Source organism: Triticum dicoccoides, chromosome 5B (assembly GCF_002162155.2).
Source record: "Triticum dicoccoides isolate Atlit2015 ecotype Zavitan chromosome 5B, WEW_v2.0, whole genome shotgun sequence".
Lineage (NCBI taxonomy): Eukaryota > Viridiplantae > Streptophyta > Magnoliopsida > Poales > Poaceae > Triticum > Triticum dicoccoides.
In genome coordinates, this window is record NC_041389.1 from 659,876,844 (window position 1) to 659,895,018 (window position 18,175).

At 47.0% G+C, this 18,175-nt stretch overlaps 2 protein-coding genes across 2 annotated transcripts; one reads left to right on the forward strand and one right to left on the reverse strand.

Annotated features, from left to right (window-relative positions):
* Nucleotides 1–3,093: 3,093 nt before the first annotated feature.
* LOC119306549 (dirigent protein 15-like) lies at nt 3,094–3,744 on the forward strand. Its single transcript, XM_037582736.1, has one exon. The coding sequence runs from the start codon at nt 3,127–3,129 to the stop codon at nt 3,670–3,672; it is 546 nt and encodes a 181-aa protein (XP_037438633.1). The 5' UTR covers nt 3,094–3,126; the 3' UTR covers nt 3,673–3,744.
* Nucleotides 3,745–8,385: 4,641 nt separating this feature from the next.
* LOC119306551 lies at nt 8,386–9,640 on the reverse strand. Its single transcript, XM_037582737.1, has 3 exons — nt 9,366–9,640; nt 8,806–9,277; nt 8,386–8,717 (listed from the first exon to the last, which is right to left on the reverse strand). Exons 1-3 carry the CDS (start codon nt 9,614–9,616, stop codon nt 8,547–8,549), a joined length of 894 nt encoding a protein of 297 aa, XP_037438634.1. The 5' UTR covers nt 9,617–9,640; the 3' UTR covers nt 8,386–8,546.
* Nucleotides 9,641–18,175: the final 8,535 nt, after the last annotated feature.

Genomic DNA, 18,175 nt, shown 5'->3' on the forward strand with positions numbered 1-18,175 from the left:
GACGCAACGCAGAGGATGGGAGAGAAGTCCAATATGGGTGGCTTTGTCCGGGCCTTCTCCATTTGGATGTGGGAGCGGCTGCCGGTGGGGCGTCTGGAGAAGCTGCCAAGACGCCCATGGGGTGCCTATAGCTAGGACAGCGACGCTACTCGACACCCCACCGTAGCTTACAAGTGGGACGTTGTCAAACTCTACACAGGCCTAAACAAGACTTCATACAAGACCTACACCAACGAGTTGGACACTTTGACGCATTGGCAGGTATATGAACTCGCTCAACACCTTTCTCTTTGATTTCACTTTGGACCGAGAGTGGGAACTTACCAACGTATATGTAATAGATAAACTGGTGGTCGTATCATGACCGAGAGTGGGACTTTGATCTGAAAGCAATGTGCGATGAGGACCGTGGTCTCTGGCGGTGCATCGTGCCCATGATCTGTGTGTACGCCGTCGAGTGGCACTTGCCACACCGCGTGGCCACGCAGTTTGGGGTGTTTCAGCATACCCCACCGGGCCAGCCCACCGATATCGACGGCCATGCGCTCCACTTGTGAGTGCCCGCGCTTGTTTTTCGTGCCCATGAATTCATTGCGTTTGACTTTATTATGATGTTTCTTGTTGCTAATGCTTTGCAGGATGAGCCGGCAGAAGAATCAGTCGATCACAGACTAGGGAGAGGAGCATAAAAATCATGTGATGGAGTGGAACCGACGAAGGTACAAGAAAGACGGGGAGAGGAAAGTGACTGACTGGGATGCTTACCTGGAGCGACACATGAAGTGGTACGATCATGGCCAGAAGCACCGTCTTCGTCTCAGGCCTCGATGGACGGCGGAAGACATCGCGGAGCTGGAGAGGGATGACCCCGAGGAAGAGGCCTACCAGACCGGCATCAGAGACATGCACAGTGGATTTAGGGAGTTTGCACCCCTCATCAACAGAGTGGTAAGTTTGAACCGACGGTTGTATTTAAATTATTGTATTCGTCATCGTGACTGACTTATGCCAGTGCGGTCTGGTGAGCTGAACAGATGCATCTTTGAAGCCTAAGATGCACTAGGTGATGCCCCTGGGAGCGTACAATCTGAGAACAAAATTAGGGGGACGATGAAGGTACAATTTCAGCTTCCTCGGAACAGATGCATCTTGTTCACTTGCAATCATAAACCTGATAGTTATTATGTCCTTGCTTGTTTCGTTGTGAGTGCAGAACTTCGTGAAGCGTTGTCGCAAGCTGGTAGGCCTGCTTGGGTGTGCTAGAGCTGGGTCAGTTGAAGCTTATCATCCTGGAGCCACTAGGGTCACATCGCCTCATCGAGCCATGCTCCCTGGTCGTCCAGGTTGGTTGAGGAGGAGGAGGATGAGGATGCGGAGGAGGCCACACATGAAGAAAGGGAGGAGGAGGATGAGCAGGATGAGAGCAACGGGGAGGAGGAGTATGATGAAGATTATGGACCTCCAACAACTCAATCATCTCAAGCACCTCAGCTGTCGCCGAAGAGGAATTAGAAGAAGAAGGATTTGCTGAGTCCGGACCCTTTCCAGAGAGCGGTTACTCGACGGCCCAAGAAGAAGACTGAAGAGCTTCGTCGAGGACCGTACCTCCAAGAGGGGAAGGAGCAACTGATTCTGCTCTTGGCTCTTGTAGTTGGGTTGTCTATGTGTTTGCTATTTGGTTAAACTTCGTTTGGTTGAACTTGTCTAGTGGTTATGAAACTACGTGGAACTATGTGTTTGCTATTTGTGGATCTATGTGTTTGCTATTTGTGAAACTATGTGAAACTCCGTTTACTAATTAGTTGAAGTTCGTTTGAAATGTTCTATGCATTTCAAGTTTTGTTAATGTGTATGGGATGTCCAAATTTAATTGTTTAAGATCTGTGATATTGTTGTCATATTTGTGAAACTTTATGTGATATTGTTTTTGAAAAGAAGCAAGCAAATGAACTTGAAACAATAAAACACAAGGACCCTACCGCCAAGGACACTGGCGGTAGGGTCACATAGCCTACCGCCAAGCCCCCTGACGGTAGGGTGAACCTACCGCCAGGGCACTTCCATTTTCCCTTACAGAAAGTTTGCGAAGGCAAAACTCAGCCACACCCTACCGCCAGGGGATCTGGCGTTCCCTGGCGGTAGGGTACCCATCCACGTCAGCCTGGGCAAACGGCCGCCGTCCCCCTCCGTCGCCCCCTACCGCCAGGCCCCTTGGCGGTAGGCTGTATAACCCTACCGCCAGAGCACGTGGCAGTAGCAAAATGGTCGAATCCTGATTTTTTTTCCCAACCGGGGTCAGATCCTGAATTTGTATGTAAAAAGGGTCAAAAAAAATGAAATTTTGCCCCGACTCGCAGGTCACCGGGGAGAAGATGCTCGTCGACGACCCGGGCTGGAGGCACCTCGACGCCAAGCTTGTGCACATGGTCGAGCGCGGCGAGCACTGCATCGTTGAGCGGCTGCGACGCGAGGGAACTGACCAGACGGGGCGCTTGCCCCACGGCGACGAGTGTCTGCTCGTGGTGACCACGTTCCGCGTCGGCGCCAAACACAATGGCATCGGCATCACGGACCGACGTGCTCGCTCTTACAAAGTGTCCAGATATGACAAGTTCTTTGCGGTTCGAGCGTTCTGGACGTAAGCCATGGTTGGTTCGTTCTCTTGGAAATGTGGAATCTGAAAATTACACTCTGCTGCATGCTCTGCAATCAGTGTCCCATCTCGTCCTAGCTGTTACCTGTCGGTAGTTTTCAGCTCTGAATTTCTATTGCTCGGTGATGAGTCGCTCGTCTTGGCTTGTCCGATGAAGCAGTGAATCTACACAGGTTTGCAGTGATCCCCGGTTATTATTTGGGGCCAATAGATATGGCCATCAATACGGCCCCATTTTAGGCGCCTTGATTCCGAAAATTATGGTCGTGTAATTTCCTTCTCTTTGACTCTTTGTAGTCTTGTACTGCTGTCATGCTGCATGCCATGCACCATTATTTCAGTCTTAATTGTTTCCTTCTTTAGTCCTGTAGATATGCCCATCTTGGCCTATAAAAGATGCAAACCAGGCCTGCTGAATCCATTCCACCAAAAAACGAAAACAAGATTCAGTAGTCGAAAACGAAGAGAGCACCATGAGGACTCTGTCCCTGCTCGCCGTCCTCCTCCTAGTCGCCTTCCACCCGCGCAACGCCGCCGACGCCCACGGCCGCCATTTCGGCAAGGAGAAGCTCACCAACCTGCGCTTCTACCTGCACGACACCCTGAGCGGCCGCGACCCGACGGCCGTCCCCGTGGCACACGGCGCCAGCGCCACGCCCAGGCCCGGCGACCCCACGCCCTTCAGCTCCGTCTACGTCGTCGACGACGTGCTCACCGAGGGGCCCGAGCGGACGTCCAGGGTGGTCGGCAGCGCGCAGGGGCTGTACGCGTCCACGGGCAGGCACGGGTTGGGCCTCGTCCTCGGCATCGACTTCGCCCTCAACGACTACAACGGCAGCTCCTTCGTGGTCTTCTCGCGAAACCCCGTCGCGGACGGGGACGGCAGGGAGCTCGCCGTCGTCGGCGGCCGCGGCGCGTTCCGGCTGGCCCGCGGCTTCGCGCTGCTCCGCACGCACTACCTCAACACCGGCAACGGGGACGCCATCATCGAGTACAACGTCACCCTCCTGCACTACTGATGGGAGTTTTGTTTGCTTGTTTCCTCCGTTGATTATAATCATAAAACGTGCCGTGCGTGATTGAGGTTTTTATTGCTCCGTGTGTGCTGGTTTAAAATCAACCGGATAAAACTGTCTCTTGTAAGCCTCCCTCTCCGCGCTCCATGTGTCGCTGTGGGGCCCGTCCACCGCTCCCATCCCCTCCACCTTATCTTCTCCCCGAGCGTATCCTCCACCCGTTTCCTTTTTCCCCTTTTCTAATTCGTCAAGCGGCAAAGGAGAGGCAGCGAAGATGCCTGATTCATCCTCACGCCGCCGGGCAGTAGAGCACCAAGCGAGGTTGTTTGAAGTTTCGTCCTGGCTGCAATTGAAGCGCCACCGGAGCTACATGGCACTATTCCCGCGTTGCATCGCAGCATCCGCCGTCATCGCCGCGCACTGCATCCGCCGTCGTCGGCTGTGCTGTATCGGAGTGCACCCAGGGCTGCAAGGGAGCACAATTGGGGCCATTGAAGCTCCGCCACGGTTGCAATGGAGCTCCACCGCGTTTGCGATAGAGCACCGCCGTGGCCGCAATGGAGCTTCACCGCAGCTACAATGGAGCGCATCCGGGGAGCTCTGCCTCGGTTGCAATGGAGCTTCACCACAGCTACAATGGAGCGCGGCCGGGGCTGTAATGGAGGGCCGTCGTGGCTGCAATGAAGCTTCGCCGGAGACGTCGTCGTGCGGTGTCCTTGCTTTTTGTGCTTGGTGTGGTCATGACCATGGCTGCAATGGAGCAGCACGCCGGTGCTCCCTGAGCGCGCCCCCGACGATGCAATGGAGCGCTACCGGGGATGCAGCGGTCGGCGGCGGCTCTTGAAGATGTATTGCAGCGCTCGCCGGCGGCTCCGGTGCCGCGAGGTCGCAGGACGGATGTGCCATGGGAGCGGCGTTGCTTTGGTGGAAGGCGATCAGAAGAGGAAGACGTGAGAGGGCTGTGTTGCTTGGACGAACGGCCACCCAACGCCAAATCGGACGGCTACGCATGCGGATGATTTCTGATTTCTTAAAGCGCCGCGCGTAAAAAACCTGTTAGCGCGCGCGCTGCGTCTAGTTTTGCGCGCCCGCCTGCGTTGGCTCCAGCAGCCGTGCTGAAATGCAGCGCGCGCGCGCCGCTCCAGCAGCGCGCTAAAATGCAGCGCGCGCGACTAGAAATGTATGCATTTTTAAAAGTTGAAATTTTTTAAAAAAACTAAATAGATTGCATAGATTAAATGATACAAAGGTATTTTACATCTGAAACATAGATTGCATAAAATAAAAACGACAAACGATAAACATAGATTGCATTAACAAAAAAAAAACTACTCTAAGTCGCTATCATCATCACCACTATCATCCTCGGCGGTGTCGTCCGAGGTAGATAGCCAGATGTCCAGCCACCGCTCATCGTTCGGCGTGAAGAACGACCGCCCACCTGCTGCAACGAGGTCGGACTGCGCATTCGCCAACGCCTTCCGCCGACGCCTGTCCAACCGCGACGCGCGGCGCCTTTGCGTGTCCTCCTCGCGGCGCCTTGCCCAGTAGGCTTGCTCGTAGGCGACGTCCTCCGGGTGGTGCTGGCGCCAGTCCGCCATGACCCTCTCGTCCTCCTGGGCGACGAGGAGGCGGCGTTGCCGCTCGGCGTGCTCCGCACGGTCTTCCGCCGTGTTCAGACGAGGCAGAGGAGTGAGGTTGAGCGCTTGCTCGAGCGTGTACACATCTTGGAAGTTCATCTGGCCGCGCGGCCGGCCTGTCGCGCCGTCCCGTACGTGCCGAGGGCGAGCCGGAGTTCGCCGGAGCGTATCTCCGCGGTGTAGCTGCCGTTGGGCCGCAGGCGGACGCCGCGGTACCCGGACGCTCCTCGGCGGCGCGGCGGCATGGCGGCGCGTCGGTGGCGGGGCGCTGGAGCGGCGCGTGGCGGAGAGGGAGAGGGAGAGGGGAAGAGATGTGTGTGGAGAAGGCGCGTGGCGCGCGCAGCTTTTATAGGCGCGCGCGAAGCGGCGAGCCAAATCTTGCGCGCGAGCTGACGCCTTTTCGCGCGCGCGCAAACGGTTCCCGCGCGCGCTTGTTTCCCGCGGCCGCTGAAGCGCGGCAAACCGCCCCGCGCGCGCTAGAAGCTACGTTTACCGTGTGCGCGCGTCGTTTGAGGCGACTGTTGGACATGCTCTTAGAGAAATTATCCGGCCGATTTGTAGCCGTCGCCTTGCACAGGCGTACTCTCCTTTCAGTACGTAGGACTAAATTTCACACTTGTCCGAATTTTCCTGCAACATAATAAGACGAGACAACCTGACACAGTGTATTTTCCCTGCAACATTGTCCTTCTCCAAATTTTTTTGCAACTGCAGGCACTATGGCCATTTGACCATGGCCATGGTCACACTCAATTAGTATTTTTTTTTGTGTGAGGTACTCATTTAATAGTTACTCCCTCTGTTTTTATTTAGTCAGCGTATTAGCTTTGGTCAAAGTTAAACTTTGTATATTTTGACAAAGTTTTTAAATAAAAATATTAACACATGCAATAGTAAATCAATAACATTAGATTCATTATCGAATGTACTTTCACATCATATAAATTTGTTATGGTAAATATTTATATTATTTTTTATAAACTTGATCAAATTTATAAAGTTTGACTTCAGTCAAATCTAATATGCAGAGTAAATAAAAACGAAGGGAGTATCATGCATGTTTGGAATCTTATTGTCATAATTGCCATGATCGCAATATTATTTGTCATAACTGCCAATTACTTTAAATAAGATTCTAACCGTTCAATGGTATTCTCATGTTTATGTGCAAACATATACCCTCCGGGGAAAGAATATACATGTTCAGACTAGGTACTTTGGACCTCAGGCATCAGAGCTTTCAATCTAATTTTCTAATATTCAAATAAGTCATTGTGAAACAATGTTATACCCGTTATTCTAAAAAAATACCCTCTCTTAGTAGGATTTATATATGCAGCATGTTAATTATAGTTATTATGTTCAAAATCATCTCTAATTCATTTGATAATACCTGTTTGCCACCCCATTTGCTGAAGTTTTTCACCGCCACTGATCAAATATTCTTATCTAAATATCTGGTGCAATTAATTTCATCATGAATATATAGAAGTTTTTTCGTTCTCCAAATCTTGGAATAAACATTTTTCACATTCTTATAAAACCCACCAATTGAAATACTGATATACGAGATAGATTTGGGGTAGCCCTGATTGAAAAGAAGCTTGTCCAACATCGTCTGAGATTGTTTCAACGCAGGCCTCCAGAAGCTCCAGTGCATAGCGGATTGCCAAAGCGTGTTCATAATGTAAAGAGAGATCGAGGCAGACCGAACTTGACATTTGAGGAGACCGTAAAAAAAGATATGAAGGACTATAGTATCACCAAATAACTATCCATGGATAGGGTTGTGTGGGTAGGCCGGAGGTAGAAAATGAACAGTGGAAAGACGGGCGTAGGTAGAAGAAGACATCTCCACTGATGGATCTGCATATGAAGGCTAAAACGATCGAATGGCCCTAAATTTATTTTCTGCCGACTTACACCCAACATCTCCCTTGGTTTTTTTAAGAGAAATGTATATTTTTCGTCCCTTAACTCTTGGCCGAGTCTAGATTCAGTCCCTCAACTTTGAAACCGGACAACTTGCATCCCAAATTATTGAAACCGGACAAGGTTCGACCCTGGTCTCGGTCTGACCCGTTTTGCTGCTGACTCGCCCTGGTTTTGAGCAGTGCTGACTCAAATTCGCGTAATTTTTTCAAATATGTGAACATTTTTTTAATTCACATACTTTTTTATATCCATTTTTTCCCAAATATGCGTACTTTATTTTAAACCACTTATTTATTTTCAGATCCATGAACTTTTTTGAAATTCATGTACTTTTTTCAACGTGTAATTGTTTCAAATTCGTGTAATGTTTTCAAATAGGCATACTGTTTCAAATCCCTGAACTTTTCTAAAATGTGTGTACTTATTTATAATCTGCGTACTTTTCCAAGTTCGCGTAATTTTTTTCAAATTCCCATACTGTTTGGCGAACAAAGTACACATATATTTTTTATAATTCACGTACTATTTGCATACTATTCACATACCGTTCACGTAATTATTATGTAATTTTTATAATTCATGTATTTTTTTTTACAAAATTGCGTACATTTTTCAAGCTAATGTATTTTTTTTCAAATCCATATACGTTTATTCTAGTTTGTGTAAATTTTCTAAACTGATAAAAAAATTCCCAAAAAACTATGCGGATTTGGAAAAAGTATGTGAACTTGGAAAAAATACGTGAACTTGAAAAAAATGCGGATTTAAAAAAGTACATGAATTTGTGTCAGCACGGTCAAAACCGGGGTGAGTCAGCACCAAAACCGGTCAAAATCAAGTCCAAGGACGAACCTTGTCCGTTTTCAGTAGTTGAAGGTGCAAATTGTCTGGTTTTGAAGTTGAAGGACAAAATCTAAACTACGCCAATAGTTGAGAGACGAAAAATATACTTTTCTCTTTTTTTAACGAACTTTACAAAGGCATGATTTAGGGGGTTCATCCACCCGATTAACCATCCAACCATGTTGGCTTCTCTAGCTTGGATATTTGATTTGCACAGTTTTGTGAAGTTGTTTGTGAATATGAAACTTGTTTCCCCTTTAAACTAAACTTAATGAAATCGGCAGAGCGACAATCTTTGCTCATCATAATTAAAAAAACACACTCTGGCTACTGACATTTCTGAAAGAAAAAAATCATCTGGGGTAAAATATGTCCAACGGAAACATATTGTTCAAATCCGCAACCAATTCATCGAATTGTACAGAGTGTGAACTGTGATCGACTGATCAGTGGGTCTGTCTACAGCTTACATCGAAGCCCAAAACTCCGCAGCAACTTGTTCAGGTACCTCCTCGGCCGCGACTCCCGGCTTTTCGCGCCGGCGCCGCCATGCCCGTCTCCGGCGAAAACTGCTCGGAGCATAGCCAGACGCGGGCTCCTCCCCTCGTACGCTGCCGCCTCTCGATTCTCCTGAAACCCCGGCCACCAAACGAAGATCGAGATAAGAAAGAGACATCAGGAGGACGGAACGATCGAGCATTACAGGGCACGTACGTACCAGCGTGTAGCTCTTCCAGTCGGCCTCCTCGGCGACGACGACCCGGCGGTGCGGGTCGTAGCCGAACCGCAGGTTGCTCTTGGTCCGGCCTACGGCCTCGAGCTCGCGCCGGAACTCGCCCACCCGCCGCTGCAGCTCCTCCACGGCGAACCCGGACCCCGTGGCCGCGTTCAGCTCGGCGCGGACGGCCGACCAGTCCTCGCCGGTCAGGTCACCCACGCCGCCGCCTCGGCCCGCCGCGTGGCGCTGTAGCAGGTCCAGCAGCTTGGCGTCGTGCTGCCGCGTCCACGCGTCCACGTGCAGCCTCGAGAGGATCTTCCGGAGCGCGCGCCGCGACGGTGGCTTCCTGGCCTTGGCCTTCCCGGGTTCCTCGCCACCGCTGCCGCCGTGCGCGCCCGCGTGACCATGGGCATGCACTTCATGCTTCGCGGCCGTCCAACCGGCCGGCACCTGCAACCTATGCATCTCGTCCCTGACATCGATCGATCGTGTCAGCTGAACGTCTCTCGCCGGAAAAGAAAGGAAGCTATTCTTGACGGAGCAGAGCAACGCACACGTACTGGCACGGGGTGCTGTCGGCGGCGCGGAGGCGGAGACCGAGGAAGAGGACAGAGTCGTGCTGGACGCCGTAATCGGCGAGCGTCCGGTCGTCGTCGTCGAGGTGGCAGCCGGCGAAGAAGAGGCGCTGCATGGCCACGGGGACGCGCTCCCGGGCCATCACCATGCCCTTGGCCTGCGCCACGGTCGTGGTCGCGCCGTCCACGTCCAGCGCCACCCGGTCCCCGCGCAGCGTCCGCACCATGATCCTCATTTCCCCGACAGATCGTGCTCAGAACGTCTGTCTCAATCAAATCAAATGGATCTCTTCATGATGGGAACGAAACGAGTTTGTAGCTAGAGAAAGAAAATGGGAAAGAAAAGAAGAGAGGGGAATCGGATGCGCAGGGAGGGTTTTGGCTGGCGATGCCATGGGAAAGATGGCGCGAGGGAATAAAGCGGTCCCGACGAGGAGGTCCAATGCGACGGCAAGTATTTTTCGATCTCCGAAGTCCGCACTGCCCCGCTGCTTAACGAAACTTGTTTGTTCAGCAAGATGGCTATACTACTTAGGGCATTTCTAACCGATTATCCGCAATAAATAGTGAAGTATCTGGTGGAGTAAACTATTAGTGGAGTAAATTTATTCCACTAGCCGCCACCCTATATATAGCGGAGTAAACAGAAATTCATCTGCATTTCATTTTCGATCACCGAAACACATTTTTTTTTCTTTATTTTCATTCAACGACATTACAGTACATAATAATTCACCAATTATTCGCTATGAAAGTAAGATCAAAGAAAACAAGAACCATAATTAGACATTTTAAAAGATGTCCAATTTTCCTAATTGGTCCAACTAATTGGATTAATATATTCTCTATGTTTTCAGTGCTGATCCGCGGCTTCTCGAGCTTCAACCCTTATTTCCTCTTTTCTAAAGAAGTAGATGTTGCTCCGCATCTAATCTCATCTCTAGTCTTTATTCTAGCAACGAGTGCACGAACATATACCAATTTTTGTGCTATCAATAGATGGATGTATTTTTCTTTCTAATATCAAAACTTGCATCCATCGTACACACAGATATGAGCAAACAATGAGCTACCAAAATTGCGTTAAATTGGGTGAACAACCGAATCAAAACATGCACATACCACATCATTTGTGCACTTGAAGAACACACATCCGGGATGTTGCGGCATGGTAGAAACTCGGGTGGACCACCTGCCACTGGCAGTCGTCCATTGTAACCGACAACAGCACACTGTTAGCCCAGCGTCGAGCCCAGGCAACGATCGGTTGTGTATTTGATAGCGAACCGCCGACGTGAGAGATTTGAATTGCTGGACAAGGAGCCAGTACCTGCATGCGACGCGAAGACATTGTTGGGGTTTGCGGTCCACTTCCCGGCCAATCCATGGCAAGCCGCAGTTGCCGGCAGCCGGAAACACAAATCTATTGTTGGGGTTCTTCTCCGGCAACGGGACGAGGAGGCACAAATCCAAGTGGTAGACGACGAGGAGAGGCACGGCTTTTACTCAGCCGCCGAGCGATGGAGTATATTTCGGAAGAAAATTGGGGCCGGAGTAAAAAATTTACCCCTTACGGCTGATTGGGGATCTGCTAGGTGCCGGTTAAGGAAGCAAAACCAAATTTTTACCCCCTTATGGCCTTTTAGAGATCGCTTAGAAATGCCCTTAGGTAGTTGCCACGACACAACTGTAGTGACTTCATAACAAAATTTTATCATTTACTTCATATGTATCAAACTATAAGACATTTTTTAAAACTGGCATGGTGTCAGAAAACGTCTTATATTAAGTTAAAGAGGTAGTATTATACTTTAAATACTTTTTAAAACTATTTTTTATATAAATACGTGCCGAGCATTTGTCTTTTGTGAACTTGAGAAAGCTTTGGAATGTCAGTTTCTATATAGTCTTGCTAAATCTCAATCGACTCAGACTTGGTTATAGCTTGGTCGATGTTATATTCATGAGATCTAACATTGAGTCCGTGCAAAAAATAAAAGTCAGTTATTATTTTCTTTCTTTCTTACATGTTGGGTCATTTAACTGAGGTCTACTAAAACTTAGCCAGACCATTTCCTATGCTAGCACATTACTTTTCAAGGACTACAAGAGTAGGAACGTCCATGTCTCAGTGGCCATCACACTACAGTGCAGCATATAATAGTGGAATTTTCACAAAGAAAAAGTTTTCTAAGAAGAAATAAATTAGTGGCATTGGTATTACCATTAGAGAAAAAGATAACTAAATAAAATCTAAAAAATCAAAATAATGAAGTAGAAACTAAAATAAAATGAAATCATAATAATGAAATAAAATGAAATGAAATCATAAATTAGTGGATTTGGTATTACTGAAAAATAAAATGAAATAGAAACTAAAATAAAATAAAATCATAATAATGAAGTTTTTCTAAGGAAAATAAAATGAAACAAAAACTAAAAAAATCAAAATAATAAAGTTTTTCTAGGAAATAATGAATTACTAATTTGGTATTACCTATTAAGAAGATCGAAAATTGTAGGATCGAAAGTATGTCTAGAGGGGGGGGGTGATTAGACTACTTGACCAAATAAAAACCCTTGCCTTTTCCTAATTTTACTTCTTGGCAGATTTTAGCAACTTAGCACAAGTCAAGCAATCAACCTACACATGTAGTTCTAGTGTATAGCAGCGGAATGTAAAACAATTGCATATGAAGGTAAAGGGGAGGAGTTTGAGGAGGCAAACGCAATTGGAGATATAGAGATTTTTGAGCCTTGGTTCCGATAGGTGGTGCTATCGTACATCCACGTTGATGGAGACTTCAACCCACGAAGGGTAACGGCTGCGCGAGTCCACGGAGGGCTCCACCCACGAAGGATCCATGAAGAAGCAACCTTGTCTATCCCACCATGGCTGTCGCCCACGAAGGACTTGCCTCACTAGGGGTAGATCTTCACGAAGTAGGCGATCTCCTTGCCCGTACAAACTCCTTGGTTCAACTCCACAATCTTGTCGGAGACTCCCAAGTGACACCTAGCCAATCTAGGAGACACCACTCTCCAAGAAGTAACAACTGGTGTGTTGATGATAAACACCTTGCTCTTGTGCTTCAAATGATAGTCTCCCCAACACTCAGCTCTCTCTTACTGGATTTGGATTTGGTGGAAAGAAGATTTGAGTGGAAAACAACTTGGGGAAGGCTAGAGATCAAGATTCATATGGTAGGATTGGAATATCTTGACCTCAACACAAGTGTAGGTGGTTCTCTCTCAGAAAATGTAAGTTGAAAGTGTAGGCATGTTCTGATGGCTCTCTCCATGAATGAAGAGGGGGTGGAGGGGTATTTATAGCCTCCACACAAAATCTAACCGTTACACACAACATACCAATCTCAGTGGGACCGAATTGGGAAACTCGGTCGGACCGATATAGCAAATATGTGACCGTTAGGATTTTCGGTGGGACCGACATGTCAACTCGGTGGGACCGATATCATTAGTGTTAGGGCATAACATAATCTCGGTGAGACCGATTACACAAACTCGGTGGGACCGATTTTGGTAATAAGCTAACCAGAGAGTTGGTCAGGCAAACTCAGTGGGACTGATTCGCTCATGTCGGTTAGACCGAAACATTACGAAAGGGAAATAGAGATTTTGCATCGCAATCTCGGTGGGACCGATCACTCATCTCGGCTGGACCAAAATGTTACGAAGGGAAACAGAGAGGTTATAATCCCATCTCGACGAGACCGAGATCCCTATCGGTGAGACCGATTTGACTAGGGTTTGTGGCAGTGGCTATGACATCTGAACTCGGTGGCGCCGGATAGAAAGAATCGGTGGGGCCGAGTTTGACTTTTGGTTTAGGTCATATGTGGATGTGAGAAAGTAGTTGAGGGCTTTGGAGCATATCATTAAGCATTTTGAGCAAGAACCTCATTAAGCAACACCTCATCCCTCCTTGATAGTATTGGCTTTTCCTATAGACTCAATGTGATCTTGGATCACTAAAATAGAAAATGTAGAGTCTTGTGCTTTGAGCTTGAGCCAATCCTTTTGTCCTTAGTATTTTGAGGGGTCCACTTTTCTCATCCATGCCATGCCAATCATTGAGCTTTCCTGAAATATTTATCTTGAAATAGCATTAGCTCAATGAGCTATATGTTGTTAGGAATTACCAAAACCACCTAGGGATAGTTGCACTTTCAATCTCCCCCTTTTTGGTAATTGATGACAACATATAGATCAAAGCTTCGACAAATGATAATAAGATTGAAAAACATTGTCGCTTTGAGAAGTATGTGAAAAACAAGAGCTCCCCCTAAATTTGTGCATTATTTAAGATTTGCTTTGGACTGCAAATGCACAATGAGTTAGGATCATGGGTTACTCTTCCATGTCACATACATCTTGGTGGAGCGCTCAAAATGATAATAATTAAACGCATGCACTCATCACCAAGCAAAGTAAATGATCATATGAGAATATAAGAGATAATATCATCCAATAAGCATTAATGTAGCATAGCATATGATCAAACACATGATCATCCAAGTATCTCACAAAAGGCATAATGTATCAAGCGAACAAGCAAACACGAAGTTCAACCACCAAAAACAAGAGAGAACACATGCAACACTCTCTCTCAAAGCCTATGATCTATACATTTTCTCCCCCTTTGGCAACAAGTTACCAAAAAGTTCATAAAAAATGCATAGTGCTAAAATGACTCTCAGGTTTGGTCTTCAGGTGGTGGTGTAGAGATGACTCCAAGGACGAAAGCATCAGTCGATGTAGATGGAGCTAGTGGAATGGCTGCTGGAGCTGGTGGCACTGAAGCTGTTGCTGGTGCAGATGATGTAGCTCTAGTGTCTGGAATAGGCATTGCAGCAGATCTTTGTCCTCTGGGCACTCTAGCAAATGCATCTGTGGTAGACTTGCCCTTCTTATCCTCCACTTCGTCCCAAAGTTGCTCAACAACTGATTGGATCTCAGTGACCTTCACATCAAGATCATAGAACTTTTGCTCTATGATTCTCTCCAAGCTCTCCTGGTTTTGAGTCAGGGTGGCCAAGCCCTTCTCAATCCTCAAGGTGGAGGCAATCAAGTAGCCAAGCTGATCTTGCTTGCTCTTCAGGAAATACTGAGATGCCTCTTCAGCAGTTGGCATCTTGGCAGCTTTCTCAGCCCTTGCATTCTCTTTCTTCTCTTGTGCTTTGCACAGATGATGGTTCATTCTCATCCATCACAATGGTGTAGTCCTCAAAATCAGGGTATATGGGTAAGTGCTCTTTGTCCAAAAGATATGTGCCAGCGCCCATCTTGGAGTTTATGAGCTCCTGAATTTGTGGGGCATATCCACATTATCTCTTCTGATCAGCAGTAGTCCTTTTGATTGTTTCCACAATCAGACTCATGACTTTGAATTTCTGAGGCACATCAAATATATGCAACAGTTGATTGCATGGCCTCTGATCATCTTGTGATCTCCTGACTTGGGTAACAGAGTATGTCTTAGGATCCAGTTGATAGTAGGCAATCCTGACAATAGGTAATGTACAGATCCAAACTTGTGTGTCTCTAGAGCAGCATCTGGGATCTCTCTGTACATTTTAGCCATAGAGTTGTGGTCTTTCTTCTTAGTGGCATAGACATCCAAGTCATCCTCATTCTCTTTTGGAGCACTTATCAATTTGGACCATTCCTCAACAGTGGATTGGTACCTTGTACCCTCAGACATCTAGACAATTCTCCCATCTGGGTAGAAATGATCTATGGAGTAAAACTGCATGATGAGCTCATCATTCCACTTGGTGAGCTTCTGGCCAACAAAGTCATCTACTCCACAAGCATTGAAACTGTCATACACTCCTGGATAGTGCTCTTCATTCTTCCTGATGTATTTCCAGTCTACCCATCTCATGTCGCATACTATGGGCTTCTTGTCAAGCAAAACTGTCTCATAGAAGTCCTGTTGTTCCTTAGTGTGAAACCTGTAGTCCACAACAGTTCTTCTTCTGACAGCATAGGGATCTGTCTGTCTCCACAGTCTCAGACCTGCATCCTTCCTGAGCTTCATATCCTCTGGTACTGGATGAGCATCATTATGATCAGGGATCTTGGGCTTCAACTTTCTTAGTACAAGTGAATCATCATCTTCTTCTTCATTTGCAGCCTTAGGCACTGGGGCCTTGTTCTTTTCTTCAGCTGAAATGCTCCTAGTGTTCCTCTTAGGTGCAGCCTTGGGCTTAGGAGCAGCAGCTTTGGGAGCATCTTTGGGCTTAGATGGAGCAGCCCCTGATCTTATAGCATCTCCCATTAGCTTCTGAGCTTTAGGTGCTGGTGCAGCAACATCTTCCTCTTCTTCCATCATTGAGGGCTTTCCAACAACTCTGGCAATGGTCTTCCTGGCCCTTTCTTTCCTCTTCTTTCCATCTTCAGTTTCCTTGGGCTCAAGAGTGAGTTCTATTGTTGACTTAGTAGCATCTATAGTTGAGACTCTAGCTTTAGACATGGGAATCCTTCTTGCAGGTGCTCTGGTTTTCATACCATGCTTAATTGCAGCAGTTGTGCCAAATTCCTTCTTCAGCACCTTCTTCTTAGACGTGGCCTCATCATCAACAGCCACATAGTCCTCATCTTCAGATTCTGAGGTTCTCTTCTTCCTTGTCCTAGTAGCTTCCTTGGGAAAGTTACTAGGGGCGCTCCCGCTACCCTCATTATAGCTGCTTGAGGGACTAGTGCCCTCACTCATCTGAACTTGCTCCTCAAACTTGTTCTGACTGTCACTCTGATCTGACATGTTGCAAACTCTGACAGCAGACCCTGTGAATAGATGTAGATGAGGTAGAGTAGATGAGCATCACAAAGCACAGAGGTTTTTGCAAAACATTGAGTCAAAAACTTAGTTTAGTTTTCCACAGAAAGCATTTCGGATCTACCGATTTGTAAACTCGGTGATACCGAACCAGCTTTTGGGACCTAAACTAGTGAACTCGGTTGGACCGAGTCACAGTTCGGTGGCACCGAGACTGCCAGGGTTTCATAAAAAATCGATCTCAGTCACACCGATTTGCAATTCTCGACACTAGTAGAAAAAGGGTCAAATGTGAAGCACAATAGTGCCGGTTTGAATTTCAGCCGGCACTAATGTGTACATTAGTGCCGGTTCGTGGCGGTGATCAATAGCACCGGTTCGTGGCGAACCTTTAGTACCGGTTCATGCCACGAACCGGTACTAAAGAGGCTGTGTCAGCCTGCGGTTAGGATATGGCCCCACCATCACCATTTAGTGCCGGTTCGTACCACGAACCGGTACTAATGAGGTTATGGCAAGCTGTTTTTAGTCCCACCTCGATCCCCTAAGAAGCCTTTTACCACCTTAAATATGTTATTTCTCAAACTATCACAAGCACTTGGTCTTCATTGAACTCTATGTGTAGAATTTGTGGCCGCAATATGAGTCTTCATCGGTTTATAAATCGTTGATGACTAATATTGACAATTCAGATTGTACACACAAAGATCATTGATGATCAAAGTATTTTTGATGTTATAAGATCATATTGACAATTTAGACTGTAAAGAAATATAAGATCATGATCTAAATGCTCTTATATTTTTTGCGTTCAGTATGCACCAACTGCTAGGTGGGAGGAGCTGTTTAGTACCGGTTCGTGGCGAACCTTTAGCACCGGTTCGTGCCACGAACTTGTACTAATGAGGTTGTGTCAGGTAAGGCTAGCTGGGGCCGCACGAGCACCTTTAGTACCGGTTCATGGATGAACCAGTACTACAGTTTCTTAGTAAGCTGTTTTTTAGTCCCACCTCGTGAAGAGAGAGGGACTAGGAGCGGTTTATAAGCCCTGAGTGCAGAGACGATGAAGAAGAGGCTCAATGCTCATGTTGCTTAGCTTCAAGCCTTCAGGAATATGGTAGACTGCACGGAGCTATGCGCAGTGCAGTTTACACAATTCCGAAAGGCTTGAAGCAAATTAACGAGCATTGCACCTCTTTTTTATTTTTAATAACTTATTACAACTCCGGACTTCTTCTGTTATGGCAAAAACTAATTGCACGTCGGCATTTCTTTTTTTAAAACTTTGGTTATAACTCCAGACTTTGACCATCAATTTTTGCAGAAAAGAAAAAATAGCAGGAAAAAAAACTATAGCTGAAAAGAAAAAAAACTATATAAAATGACCGTGAAATTGAAAATCACTACAAAATGAACTTTGAAAATGTTGAATTTTGGCAAACTAGATGAAAAACTACTCAGAAATAAATAGAAGAAAATAAATATAACAGAAAAGAAAAAACTATACAAAAAACTACGCAGAAATAAATAGAAGAAAATAAAGCAGAAAAGAAAAAAACTATAAAAAAATTGGGGCGCTGTCCTGTGGGCCTGCTAGGCCACGGGCGTGCAATTACAGGCCTTAAAGGCCCAGCAGACTCACAGGGCAGCGCGCAGAATTGAGGCCCACAAGCCTGCTCTATAGAGGAGTTCAAAGAGGTAGCCGCGCCTGGGTTTATAAACCAGTGCGGCTGCCCTTCGCCCGACGAGGTGGGACTAAACTTTGGGGTGGAAGCGCGAGGCCTTTAGTACCGGTTGGTGGCTCCAACCGGTACTACAGATCACCCTTTAGTACCGGTTGGAGCCACCAACCGGTACTAAAGGCCTACTCTTCCCGCCTCTTGGCCTGGCCAAAGTTGGCCTTTAGTACCGGTTGGTGGCTCCAACCGGTACTAAAGGCCCATCCTATATATATAGCACTTACAAAAATTTCAGTTACATCTCCCCATTTTCG